The 14,153-nt window shown below is 33.6% G+C and overlaps 3 protein-coding genes across 3 annotated transcripts; 1 reads left to right on the top strand and 2 right to left on the bottom strand.

Annotated features, from left to right (window-relative positions):
* Window positions 1–604: 604 nt before the first annotated feature.
* LOC113768939 (uncharacterized protein At4g04775-like) lies at window positions 605–1,146 on the bottom strand. The gene is made up of 2 exons (XM_027313439.1): window positions 1,027–1,146; window positions 605–928 (listed from the first exon to the last, which is right to left on the bottom strand). The coding sequence occupies exons 1-2, from the start codon at window positions 1,144–1,146 to the stop codon at window positions 605–607; spliced, it is 444 nt and encodes a 147-aa protein (XP_027169240.1).
* Window positions 1,147–5,728: 4,582 nt separating this feature from the next.
* LOC113769592 (tropinone reductase homolog At5g06060-like) lies at window positions 5,729–6,837 on the top strand. Its single transcript, XM_027314094.1, has one exon. The coding sequence runs from the start codon at window positions 5,861–5,863 to the stop codon at window positions 6,653–6,655; it is 795 nt and encodes a 264-aa protein (XP_027169895.1). The 5' UTR covers window positions 5,729–5,860; the 3' UTR covers window positions 6,656–6,837.
* Window positions 6,838–9,791: 2,954 nt separating this feature from the next.
* On the bottom strand, window positions 9,792–10,850 carry LOC113769590 (tropinone reductase homolog At5g06060-like). The gene has a single exon (XM_027314092.1). The coding sequence runs from the start codon at window positions 10,809–10,811 to the stop codon at window positions 10,014–10,016; it is 798 nt and encodes a 265-aa protein (XP_027169893.1). The 5' UTR covers window positions 10,812–10,850; the 3' UTR covers window positions 9,792–10,013.
* Window positions 10,851–14,153: the final 3,303 nt, after the last annotated feature.

The raw sequence follows: 14,153 nt of genomic DNA, 5'->3' as shown, positions 1-14,153 counted from the left end.
AGTTAGGCCTGTCAATGATACCGACCAGTCTACTACAACGGCCAACAAACAGTCTCTCCATTCAAAGAGAAAGCTGTCTGAAATTGACAAGATAAGCATCAACACCAACTATGAGTACTTGGGCAAAGAGCCTCCATTCAAGATTGGTAGATGGGCTGGAACATCAAGGAGCAGTAGAAGTAGAAGTGGAAGATCAGATTAAAGGACTTGTTTGCATAGCTTTTGTTTGGATGTATTCTATGTCTAGGACAATTCCAGATTATTTATATGTGAAACATGGCTAACTTTGTTGGCAGTTGTTTGGAATGACAGTGACAATTATCTCTTTTGTAAAGCAGCTGTTTGGAATGATAATGATAATTATCTCTTTTGTTGTATTTGGCTTTATGTTTTCTGCATTTGTGAGCTACTTTTCTTTTGCACCACCCATATGTTGGAACTAATACTTCAGTCTTTTATTCATAAATTACAATTTCAAACATCCATGGTGTAAACAACACCAACCAAAATGAGGTGTAATAAAAACACTACAATCTCAACAAAAACGAGCTGTGTATTAAAACATTGAGCAACACTGGTTTAGGATTTGAAGTACAACAATACTCTAGTAGCCATCAATTTGCAGCCTTCCAAACTTCTGTCCCTTGTTAGGCCCCCAAATCCACATTGATGCATTGACAATTGTCCAGGCCATAACAAAAAGAACAATGACCATTTTTTTCACTTTCTTTCTTCCAAGCTTCTCCTTCAGATTTTTTACTTTATCCTCCATTTTCTCAGCTTTCTTTTGCAACTTGAGAATTTGTTGCCGCAAAGTTTCATTCTCGGTTTCCACCCTATTTATTCTTCTTAAAAGACCGGGTATGACTTGTTTCGAACGCTCACACATTTCTTCATCATACCAATTCCAATAACCACAGCCATCAACCTACAAAAAAATTATCCAAATTCTTTTTAGCCGATAAATGTCTAAACAATTAAACATTAACCTAATTTAACGAATTTCCTATATCTTCACACACTTACCTTGCCATTAGCACATTCAACATATCTCCTTGCCGGGTTCCTATCAGTCCATGAAGTCTTCAAATTGGTTTTACTGCCACAAGAGCAGGTCGGAGTTGTTTCCTTGCCTTTTCCTCTCATGAAGCTTCAACACATTCCCAGCAAATTGCAAGTCGGAGTTCTTTTCTTAGGTATTCCTCCAATGAAGCTTCAACACATTCCCAGCAAATTGCAACTTCGTATATTGTCCCTCCTACTCCATATTTGCAGAAGAAATCTATTACAGGATAAGGGTTTGCACTTCCTAATTGAACTTACGAGTTGTCTGACATTTGAGAGTGATTTATGGTGGAGAGTTTCAAGGAAAAGACTGTGCAGACGAATTTGCCCCTCAAAAAGTTGATTTCCGTCTCTCCTGACGGCACAAATACACGGAGTGACCAAAACGGTACAGATTTACTAGTTCAGTGACATTTCGCGCTAATAAAAAAGTTTAGTGACCAAAACCGGCACTTTGAAATAGTTTAGTGACCAAAAAACCCGGCAAATATTCAAATAGTTTAGTGTACATTTTATCGCGCCTCGGCATTCGCAATTTTATCTAACTTGGTAATCGGGCTTTATTACATTTAATAGTGATACAATTGCTTTAATTACTAACATTATTTTTTAGACATTTTATCTCATCATTAATCTAACTAGTATGGTAAAAATTTTTTAAATATATTTACCCTTTTTATATATAATTAAAAATAAAACAGTTGGAATTGTTATCCTTCCTTTTTTTTTCACTTTAAGAGATCCAAAAACATAAAAATAAACGAATTTTCTAAATTTCTTTTTTCACACTTATTAATACTAGGAAAAGAAAAAGAGATAAGAAAGAAGAAAACAAAAAATTAGATTTTGCAAAGAAAGAAAATAAAGAAAAGTCTAATATTATCGTATTACTTTAAAGTTGTTGAGATTAGAATTGAAATTTAGTAATAAACAGAAAAATGAAATAATTTTAAAATAATAAAAGTATTTAATTCTTTTTTATTTATATTTGTTTAAAAAATGAATTGAACTCTCTCTCTCTCTCTCTCTCGTCTCTCGTCTCTCTCTCTCTCTCTCTCTCTCTCTCCCCCTCCCCTTCCCCCTCCCCATATTTGTATTTTTTTCAATATTAATAAGATTGCCAACAAGAAAGAGATTAATACTTTGACCTTTTTCTTAATACTAAAAAGGAGAAGAGCCACTCTAAATTTTTTATTATTTTTATTATACAAAGAGTAGGGTACTTTCTTCTAAAGTTTTTTTAACTTACTAAGTTGGTTTAATGGTAGGATAAATTGCCTAAAAAATAACTCTAGGGGTAAATTGATAATGAAACTATAGTTTATGGGAGGTAAAGTGATAATAATTTTAAGGGCTAAACATGTATTTTTACTTTAATTAGCAAACTCCATCAAGTTTGACCGTTAATCTTGGGGGTAAAGTGATTTAAAGGTAACGTTAAGGGAGAAATTAACGGTAGTACCGAACGTTAAGGGGGTAAAATGATAATAATCCAAAAATGCTGAATACCCCAGCCCTTTATGCTAAGTTTGAAACCTAATGACAATCAGTGGTGTGCAACAGTGCAAGTATCTCATCGCAGGCAAAGGTCCAGCCTATAGTTTAAGGGGATAATTGCAGAAACCTCCCCTCAGGTTTTAAACAGTTGCACTTATCTCTTTAGAGATTTTGAAAATAGCACTTACCTCCTCTAGCATGAATTTGGGGTCTATAGCTAACGCAAGATAGGGTGAATTTACTTACATACCCTTAGAGTTTAAGGTTGTTTGTAAACAAATTTGGGGCAAAAAAAAATTAGGGCAATTAACAAGTTCAGGGTAACTAATTAAACAAGATTAATGGTTATTTCTTATCTGATTAAACATTGTAAGTGTACTTACAAAATGATGCAAATTGATGCTCCGATGTGGCATTATTTTGTGATTGACAGCACTTGAGAGGACAGTCCAAGTTATATATTATTTGCGTAGAAGAGAAGCATAGAAGCAAGAAAAATGTAGGGGAAAGAAACCTCCAAAAAAAGTTCCATAAAAGAATAAGTTCTAGTGGTTTTGGTTGATCTTACTTTGTCTTAAGTATTCATGAAACAAAAGGAGAAAGAAAGCAGAAATCAAGGCAAAATCTAAGGATTTTTTTTGTTAAAAATTTACGGCAATCAGGAGATAATAGGTAAGTAATCCATTGTCATCTCAATTTAATTCAAAAAGTTTCTTTAGTAAATGAGAGTTTTTGGAGTTGTTTGTACATTTTATATGCTTTAGAATCTCAAATTTCTGAACGTATATTCATTGTTTCTTCTAGTTGTTGCTACTGCACCCTAAGTGTTTCACTAATTGTTTTCATTTTTTAATGTTTTTCATTCTTTTACTAATACAGCCTTACAAGAGACTAAAAGATAACAAATGGAACAAAATTATTATCTTATTTCTCAAAAGATTTTTTTAATGGCATTTTCTCTGATATAGGCTGAATTTGCTATCAAAAAACTTAAGTTCAGGGGATGTTAGTGCTATTTTTAAAATCTCGAGGGAGGTGAATGCAACTATTACAAACCTGAAGGGAGGTTTCTGCAATTATCCCTAGTTTAAGTCTATGGGGTCGAAGGCTAGATATTTGTTATGTACAGTTCTTCTCTCTCTCTCTCTCTCTCTCTCTCTCTTCCAGTGCTTGGTGGTACATGTCTTATTTCAACCACAGTTTCTTACTGTCTTTGGCCCCAAAGAAAGAAAAATGGTTTCTTGCCGAGTTATTGGACTTGCCCCTTCCTTCTAGCAAAAGAATGTATATGATTGGTCTTCTGTCATCTTAGAAAAGGACTAGTCGCCCTTTGTCGGATGATTAAGAATAGGTTGGAATCATGAGCTATTGCATATTTTTGCTGCGTATTAACTAGTCAAAGTAGGTTAATTGCTCCAATTTGACTAGAATATTGTCTTATACAACCTTGCTTTGATACATATAACTTTGATTGACAATTAAATAAAATAAAGTGTTAATTAGCTGTCTTTGACTGAATTTATCTATTTGATATAATAAGGTATCGATATCTACTAATTCCTAACACAATTGTTATTATTTCTGAAAAAAAAAATTACCAAAATATTGGTCATGTTTTACATTTGAAATGTTTTAAAATGTTTGTCGTGTTACATAAGTCAGAATCATTTTTAGCCTATTGTCATTGTTGCCCATTCCTCTATTCATACACATTTCATATTCAAATTTAAAATTTTGAAATTTGGGAGGTAAAATTAAAAAAAAATTTACAAACATTATAATCAAAACACTATTTTTAAAATGTTGGATTCATGAAAAGCGACAAACATATTAATACAGAGAGGGAGTAGTTGATTGGAGATCTAGTTAGAATGGGTTGACTTGATCTTAGTATTGATTTTTAAATGCATGGTTACAACTATATCTTAACTACTTGTGCATACTTACACCAAAAGTGTACTATTCATATGAATATTATGGTCAAAAGTATTACATCGATTGTCATTGACGACCGTGCTCGAGTTCACCCAAATACATGCATGATCACAATTTACAAGTTACATAAATTAACATGCGGGTCCAAATGAACTCGACACTAATTGACAAAATCCTTTGAGACATTATGAAAAGAGAAAAGGACCTTAGCCATTTAAGATCGTGATGGATCTAAAATCACTATCGTATTAAATTACTGGTAATTAAAGAAGACAAATGAAGTGATAGACAACTTAAATAACACCAATTACTATTAAACAATGGTGAAAACTCCAAGAGTCTTGTATCATGACACTCAAAGCAAGATACTACTAAACTGTAAATTATTCTAGTTAAGTCTCAAAATCACAAACAAATTTCACTCACACTCAGCTCGGCAATTTTATCAATCTTTTCTTCAGCTATGGCACCTTACGACTTAAAAATGACCTCTATTAATTACTGGCAAATGTGAGACATTCAGCACTAATTTTCCACATGTCACGTTCAGATTATTGTGTTAAAAATGAAGTGATAAACACGAGCAAGTCAAACTTTGGATATGAACGTGATTCAGCAGCCAACCATTCTCACGTTCATTCCGTGAAAAGGACCTTTGTTTCTTTGGACCAATTGTCGATAGGTGATGCAAGTTCTGATCCGTGGAACCGACGAACGAGAATAATACTCCAAAGAGACACGGATCAGAACTTTTGACAATTTAACAAATTTTGTTGATCAGAATAGCCAAAGAGAATAATACGACAATATGCCAAAGAAACAATAAGATCAGAACTTGCCACGGATCAGAACTTGCATCACCTATTCATACACATGATCAATGAGAGATGAAAAAATTCATTTTGAAAAATGTGAGGGAAGAAAAAAATTCATTTTATGAAATGTGAGGGACTATGAATCGAATTATGTAAAATTTGATTTGACAATTTTACTCTTAAAAAATTATCACATGTAAGACACGTGATGGATTCCAACTAAAAACTAGTCAGAAACCTAGATAAGGAGCAAATTTGATCAATGTGAATTTGTAAGGGATATAAAATTATACTTTTAAATGTGAGGAACGAAAAAAGTCAATTCACAAAAAAATATGAACGTTTTGAATGATTTTTCCTTTTTTTTTAAGTGGAAAGTCTTGAACCCATGAGTCGATAACTTTCTATTACAGTTCATCACATCTTATCACATAACCTAACCCTTCTCGATAAAATGGGATGTTGCATTATCTTAACAAGTCATTTGCCAAAAATCTCTATATCAAGATCAGGCATTTGACATCTTGAGGCTCATCCCACCATCAATCATGGAAAGTACCGTAGGAAAAATTAGTTCAAGATGGTCTCTATCTGGAATGACAGCTCTGGTCACCGGTGGAACTCGAGGAATAGGGTGTGCAATCGTGGAGGAACTAGCCGGACTGGGAGCAAAAGTGCACACTTTTTCAAGAAAAGAATCAGAACTGAATGAACGGTTGCAAGAGTGGTCCTCCAAGGGATTCAAAGTCACCGGTTCGGTCTGTGATGCATCTTCAAGAGAGCAAAGAACTCAGCTCATCGGAGAGGTCTCTTCCATCTTCAATGGGAAGCTCAATATCCTCGTCAACAATGTTGGAACAGGTGTATTCAGGCAAGCTGAAGCGTTCACTGCTGAAGAGTATAATATGATTATGTCTACAAATCTTGATTCTGGTTATCATTTCTCTCAACTCGCTTATCCGCTTCTGAAAGCATCTGGGATTGGGAACATCGTGTTCATGTCCTCAGTCGCAGGCCTGGTACATGTTCACCATTTATCTGTTTATTCAATGACAAAAGGTGCAATGAATCAACTCACCAAAAATCTGGCTTGTGAGTGGGCTAAAGATAAAATTCGGGTTAATTCTGTTGCGCCATGGTATATTAGAACCTCATTAGTTGAAGAGAAATTGAGTGACAAAGAATACGAGGAGAGGGTAGAATCAAGAACTCCTATGAGACGAACCGGAGAACCAGAAGAAGTCTCCTCCCTGGTTGCTTTCCTTTGTCTGCCGGCTGCTTCCTATATCACTGGGCAAGTTATCGCTGTGGATGGAGGAATGACTGTCTATGGATTTGAATAGGAGAATAGCTGAGTGGACCATATACCTTATCAAGGCAAATGTTTACTTTCCAGCAAAAATTTGAAGTTCTTTGTTTTCTCTGTTTTGCCGATATCCGTACCATTTAATTCTATTTTCTGTAGGGCATGTTCTGCATCTTGTTTGCTTGGTAATTTGGTAGATAAAAGCTTTGGCTGACAATACTAAGAATAGCTTTTGGGCTGATACGTCCATGGTCATAACACTAAAAAATTCTATCCATTCTTAGCAGGGACGGAGCCAGAAATTTATTTTTGAGGGGGCTGAAGTGTATTAAAATTTTTTTTTGTGACGAAATAAATATATTTAATAAGTAAAATTTAGAATCAATAATTATAAAAATAATAAAAACATATAATTATACATACCCAAAAATTTGTTATTGATTAACACTTGAAGTATTGGTAGTTGTTGCACTCGAATAACGAAGAGGAGGCAATTGCATTCTGCGAGTCTTCATCCGTTGAAAACGCTGCAATATTTGCTCATTTTCAATTGTTACAAAAATATCCTTCTCGATGTATACAACCAGACAGTCATTCATCCACTCGTCTTCCATTTTGTTGGGCAAATCAGTCTTGACAATATTCAAAGTTAAGCCTTCAAGAGTTCTTTTGATATGCCAACTTTACTTTATGCAATGTTAGATGGAAAGATAACGTAATATGCAATAATTTTATGATCATTATATTTCTTGTGTGAAGCATCAAACAATGTAAAAAACAAATTTATAATTATAGCTATCCTCTCATAAAGTAAGCGATGCGGGCGATGATAAGTGGTCATCACGACCGGATCATGAAGTATACGTACGAAACAAATCCAGCAGGAAGACTCTCCTCCTTCGCTTGCAGTTTTGCAGCTTGATGATAACAAATTCAGAGTCACAGAGGGCTTCAAACCACAAGAAGAAATGGTTACGCAGATAGACCGCAGATTTCATCACTCCACCCAGGGACGGAGCCAGAAATCAATCCCCTATATATAGGGGGTTTTCCGGCGGCTTGGGGGGGGCTTAAGCCCCCACCAGCCCCCCCTTAAATCCGTGGCTGATTCTTAGGCTCTTAAGAATTGGAATCTATGGTTTCAAACTTGGATTTTATTTTTTTTAATTAAATTGTCCTATATTATTTTAGGAGAAGCAGAGGAATTTGTTCCCATTGTTGGGGAGAAGTAGCTTTAACTCCTCCATTGTCCTGGCAGACAAGACTCCAATACTTTGTTGGGACTTGGGATCACCTGTGCCCAAATTAAAGCTTTTCACTTGGGAAGCTGTTAAGAAAATTGATTTATTTCTTTTTTGATAATCATTTTGAGGATGGTTGGTGAAATTCATGTAACGTAAAAGACACAAAATTTCAGTTTTTACTGTAAAAAAAACAATCGTGGAAAAAGAAAGGTAAACATCATATGTGCTTTAATTAGTAATGTTGGTTGAACTAAAGACTTTCAACATATTTTTAGTGGATGAATGTTACTTTTCTTGAATTTTATGTCGTTATTTGAAAATACTTCACACTGCAGCAATTTTAGACTCCCAACTTAAGCTGGTATTTTTTATTTGAGCTCAATGTCTCGGCCCGAAGACGCGCCCATTGAAGTTCACGTATATAAAATTCGCAACACTTGTAGGAAATTGGGCCCCGGCTAGCCGGACCAATCAACAGTCTAACTGGACCAATCAACAGTCCAAATGGATCTTCTCCGAGATGATAACTTACCTAAACAAATAAAATGTGGACGATAGTCATCCAGTGTCATCCAATACAATGAAACAAATCATATCTTCAAAATAATGATAATTTCAGAAACCTCCGTGGAGGTTTCTAACAATTGTGGTCACCTCCCATGAGACCTTGTAAAATTACACTTATCTCCCTTGATGCAATGAAAAGATTATGATAGTTTTCATAAACTTTACAAATTATAGGTGAAAGATGAGTTTAAAAGAAGAAAAAAAGAAATCCTTTTTTTTAGTAATTTTCTTTATCATAAAATTCTAATGTCATCTAAATTAATACATTATGCTTCATTCCCAATTTTTCTGACTAGATTCCTTAATCAATCTACAAAATGTCGACCAACCAATTAGGGAAGCATTTATTAAAACTAGGAGAGATCACAGTACTCGTACTCGTACTCGTACTCGTGTACGGTGGTAAATTACAAATATGCCCAGGATCAAATGATAGATATTGGCGCTGCATGGGGAAAAGGACTGAATAACATAAATGCAACTCCATGATCGGCACTTGTAGAGCGGAAAAACATTTCTCACCGGCCATGTACCAAAACCTTTCAAAGATATGCGCTCAAAAGAGAACGAGACTTTTACCCATACGGCCTGCAAAATATTTAGTTAAATGAATAAACCAACCTTGGAAATTTAACAGTTTGGCAAAAAAGCTTTGACAGGAAGAAGGCAAAGCTTCTCGTTGATAGCCGTCAAAACAAATACATGTATCAATTAATAACCTGCAGGAACGGTCCCAAAAGAATGTTTCAGCTACCGTTGTAATTCTGGACCATACAACCTTCTTCCAATAATAGCAGGATGGTTTTGAAGATCTGCCATGATCTTTGCACCTTCATTTGCAATGAAGGCATCCCACATAGATAGCACAGTTGTTTGAAAGCAGGTTCAAATAGACAAGTTTGTCCACTTGCACGAGTAAATGTAATTACAGAGCTCCTGTATAGTTAAAATTAATGATGGATGTAAAATGGTATAAATTGATAATTTAGTTTACAAAATGAATTTATATGAGCTTCTAAAAAATTAAAATAATTGGATTATCCAACTCATTTTTTGACTTACCCATTTATACCCATCTAAGTCCCATTTATACCCATCTAATTAAATAGATATAAATGGGTTGATTCACTTATACCCATTACTCATTTTACCCAACTCAAACCCGCTCAAATCACCCATTTTGCCACCTCTAATAACAATGCAGCTGCCATGATCTCTGTAGGTGGAAGTCAGACCGGGAGATCAGCAATTGCCCTTCCAAGTGTATGCTTTTCATGATAAGCACTCCGCCGTTTAGATGCTACCTTTTGATAAAAGTGTGAAGAGTAATCAACATAGTACTAGAATTAACCCATAAATCAATAGGCAAATTAGCTAGAGATACTATTAGAATAGTCACAATTACATACTTGTGCAATATAGCAGTGGTGCAGAGTAGACCAATTGAGAATTCATACGAGTCAATTCTCAATTTCTTACTATAAAAACCGAGCACATACCTTCCTTTTACAACAAAATACGTATAGATTAAACACTAGATCTTGGTGAACTATTGCATCAGTAGCAAGATAGAGCCTTTAATGATTAATTCCACTGGATTCCATTTGCAGTCAGTCCTCCATCGACAGCTATAACCTGTCCGGTTATGTAGGAAGCGGCTGGCAGACAAAGGAAAGCAACGAGGGATGAAACCTCTTCTGGTTCTCCAGCTCGATTCATTGGGGTTCTTGCATCCATTTTCTTCAATTTTTCATCATAATCCTGCACAGATTCCGTTAATGGGGTTTTAATAGCCCCAGGTGCAAGGCAATTTACGCGAATGTTATCTTTAGCCCATTCACAAGCCAAATTCCTGGTGAGTTGATTCATTGCACCTTTTGTTGCTGCATAAACAGATGCACCTTCTACACTGACCAAGCCAGCAATAGAAGAAATGAAGACGATGTTTCCAATCCCAGTGGCTTTTAGGAGAGGATAAGCGAGTTGGGAAAAGTGGAAAGAAGATTCAAGATTTGTAGACATGATCATGTCATATTCTTCCAAGGTAAACTCTTCAGCTGGCTTCATTTTGGTTGTTCCAACGTTGTTTACAACGATGTTGAGCTTCCCATTGAAGATGGAAGAGACCTTTTCGATGAGCTGTGTTCTTTGCTCTCTTGAAGATGCATCGCAGACTGAACCAGTCACTTTGAATCCCTTGGAGGACCATTCTTGCAAGCATTCATTCAGATCTGCTTCTTTTCTCGAAAAGGTGTGGACTGTGGCACCAAGTTGAGCTAGCTCCACCACAATTGCACGGCCAATTCCTCGACTTCCACCGGTAACTAGAGCTGTTTTTCCCGACAAAGACCATGCAGAATTATTTTCTCCTACCTTTGACATGGGTGGTAGTACAGTGGTAGTGATGATGCTAAAAGGTTTTTTTTTTTGTTTTGTTTTGTGGGGGGGTGTTTTGGTGCAAAGTTGATACGTGGTTGGAAAGGATCGATGACCTGAATAAACTTTTTAAGTGGACAACCTTAGCAGCAACAAAGAGCCTGTGTTTTGGGAACCAGAAAAGTTCTAAGATTCGATTGAAATGTTCTGAATTGGTTGATTGAAGACAGAAAAGTATTTCATGATTATTTGGAATGAAATTTTCTTTTCTGGTGTACAATATTGTAGGCCTAAAGTCCAAAAACAACAACTAGATAGATGGTTGAATAACATCGACTGTACAAATTCATATCATTTTCAGACAAAGAAGTGTTCAAACGGAAGTGTTAAACAACATATAATTCCCCCATCGACTTGCAAATCCCTTTAAGACCAATCAATAATTCTCTTAGATCTCTCCACTCATCGAAGATAAGTCCAGGTCCAATTCAATCGAAAAAACTTGAGAATAAGCAAAATTGGTTTCCATGCTGCCCCAGTTTCCGGACAATATTACAGAATCATCTTTTCTTTTTCTTCATCTATAACTGCATTATTCCTCTAGCGATTTGTTGATTTGTCTGTGGTATTGCAGTGGCCGTCATGATTCATGACTGTTACGTCTAATGCAGCAACGCTTCTTTATTCTTTTAGCTTTCTTTCATCTTAGTCAGTATTGCAGGCAATTTAATATCTGAAATTTCATAAATATATATATATTTATATATATATCATTATCATTATCATTACTATATGGGTAAAATACCCAAAAACTCCTTGTGGTTTGCTAAATGTTCAATTTAACTCCCTTTAGTTTGAAAACCTATACTATAACTCTCTGTAATTTCAACTAAATTGAAATTGGATGGAAAGCATCTAATCTAACAGTTATACATGAAATGTCAATATTGCCCTTATATAAATGAATTCCCTATGATTTGTTGAATGTTCAATTTAACTCCCTCAGATTTGAAAAATTATACTAAGACTCCCTATGATTTCGACTAAATTGAAAATTGAATGGAAAGCATCTCACGTATACTAGGACAATATTGACATTTCACACACAACCGTTAGATTTGATGTTTTATGTCCAATTTTCAATTTAATCAAAATCATAGGGAGTTATAGTGTAGGTTTTCAAGTCAGAGGGAGTTAAATTGAATATTTGTCAAACCACAGGGAGTTTTTGGTATTTTACCTGTACTATATAAAAAGTATGAATCTTGGTACGAGGAAGTATAAGTGTAAGCACTTTTTTATCTTAGTTTTTGTTATCCCCAATTACCTTTTTATGTCTTTTTATTAGAATTATTTCATTTTAATGTGGCACTAATTAAAAGAAATAAAACCTCCAATTGATTACATCTTAATAGTATTGGTAATTATAATTAAAACTATTTACCTACCCTTAGAGTCTATCTCCAATTATTATACATATCAAAATTTCTTAATTGAAGTATGAAAAATTTCTTATTAGTCATTAGTTGAGATTGTAAAAGAAAAATCAATGTCAAAAAATAGATATTCTCTAGAAAATGGAGAAACGTATAAGGAGAAGAGAATCCTTATTCATCTGTATATCTTTATACAAACATCACAAGAAAATTTTACAATTGTGCACTTTTTACCAAGATTCATAGTTTTTCTATAGTAATGATGAAGAATTTTTCATATTGCACCAAAAAATGATGACACCTTTATAACTGAAATAGTAGTATTAAACTAGAAATAAGAAATATAACATAGCACCATACAAACCACTATTATCATTAATAGCAACCGATCAAAACAAGAAGAACTGAAAAAAATTGAAAACTATTTATAAAATGACATAAAGTAAATAGCAAATGAATTAAAAAACTAGAATACAATTCAAATAATACCAAAGATAACTTCCAAATTATTGATATCCAAGGAAAGACAAACATTGTTATTGACAATAATATAGTAATGCTTCATTTGTATTGGTTTGAGCAAACCAAGTCCATCCACCAAATCAAAAGCCATCTCTAATGATAAAATAAGAATTATAATAAGAGTAAACTTAAAATGAGGATTGATAAAATGAAAATGATATCCAAATTGTTATTGGTTATGCTCAAAATACCCTTATTTTTCTAATGATCACATATATTTATTGCATTGAAATATTAGTGAATAATGGAAGAGGTTATGAAATGCAAAACTTTAAAATTAAGTAAATTTTATTTATGGTGACAATTGTAATTAGATAGATTTAGTGCATTCCAATAATTGATAATAATGATACCGGTTATGGATTAAAAGTCAGCAATTAAAAAATATAACATTGCAATATACAAAAAATTAATATTAAAATTGTTAATTACCCATAATTCTCATTCCAATTGCATGATTATCAGAAAAAACATTATAAAACAAAAAATATTGTACTCATATGAAAAAAGTAGACTTGTTGCTTTTGCTCCGCATTGGATTGTGCTAAAAATATGCATAAAAGAAAAGAAAAATAGAAAAACTTCAACTATCTCTATCTATCAAATTTTAATTGTCAGAATGTATAAGCCAAAAAAACTTTATGTGATGGATCATTTATACTCCATTATTGATAAAAATATAATTAATATAATACAAAGAATTCAAATTACGTATATGTTTATTTTTCTAACTTAATTATATTCTTCATTTATAAAAAATTGTAATGATTGTGGTTTTTGTGCAATAGAATCATGAATATACAATAATTTTGGTAAAACATGATATTATCAATATTTGATATGTTAGAGTTCAAATTATAAATCAAAAAGTGTTCGGTTCATAATTCCAAATTCAATCCTAAGGGAGTCAACTACATTGGGATTTTTTTTATCTCTTTTCATTTAATAAAGTTTTTAAAAGTAACTAGTTTAAAAAAATAAATAACATAAAAATGCTATGTTATGATGTTGATTATCAAAATTTCATAAAAAAAAATTTAGTATCTAAAGAATAATATATTTTAAAATATTACAATCACGTGCTTTGCACGTGAACTATTACTAATATATATATATATATATGGATACAAGTGTGAGAGAGGAATGAAGATTAACTTGCAGTTTCTTGGTTGTCTACGCATCCGACATCGCATGCATCTGTCGGATTCTTTGTAAGATTCTAACATTAATTCTCATCTCAAAATAAGTGTGGGGCTTTTGTTCATGTTAGTCTTACTCCAGCAGTTGACCATATGTGTTATTTCATATAATTGTGAAATTGTGCTATGAGATCAAGTTAAAGATCAATGGAAATGTAGGGTATGTCAAGTTTTTATTAGATATGAGATGA

Source organism: Coffea eugenioides, chromosome 4 (assembly GCF_003713205.1).
Source record: "Coffea eugenioides isolate CCC68of chromosome 4, Ceug_1.0, whole genome shotgun sequence".
Taxonomy (NCBI): Eukaryota; Viridiplantae; Streptophyta; class Magnoliopsida; order Gentianales; family Rubiaceae; genus Coffea; species Coffea eugenioides.
This window is presented reverse-complemented; position numbering and strand designations above follow the sequence as displayed.

What these genes read in the sequence shown, in the direction of transcription:
- LOC113768939 (XM_027313439.1), bottom strand. Translation starts at nt 1,146, where the DNA reads ATGAGAGGAAAAGGCAAGGAAACAACTCCGACCTGCTCTTGTGGCAGT. An exon ending in TTGAATGTGCTAATGGCAAG is followed by an intron (nt 929 to 1,026) that starts GTAAGTGTGTGA and finishes ATTTTTTTGTAG; the next exon opens with GTTGATGGCTGTGGTTATTG.
- LOC113769592 (XM_027314094.1), top strand. Translation starts at nt 5,861, where the DNA reads ATGGAAAGTACCGTAGGAAAAATTAGTTCAAGATGGTCTCTATCTGGA.
- LOC113769590 (XM_027314092.1), bottom strand. Translation starts at nt 10,811, where the DNA reads ATGTCAAAGGTAGGAGAAAATAATTCTGCATGGTCTTTGTCGGGAAAA.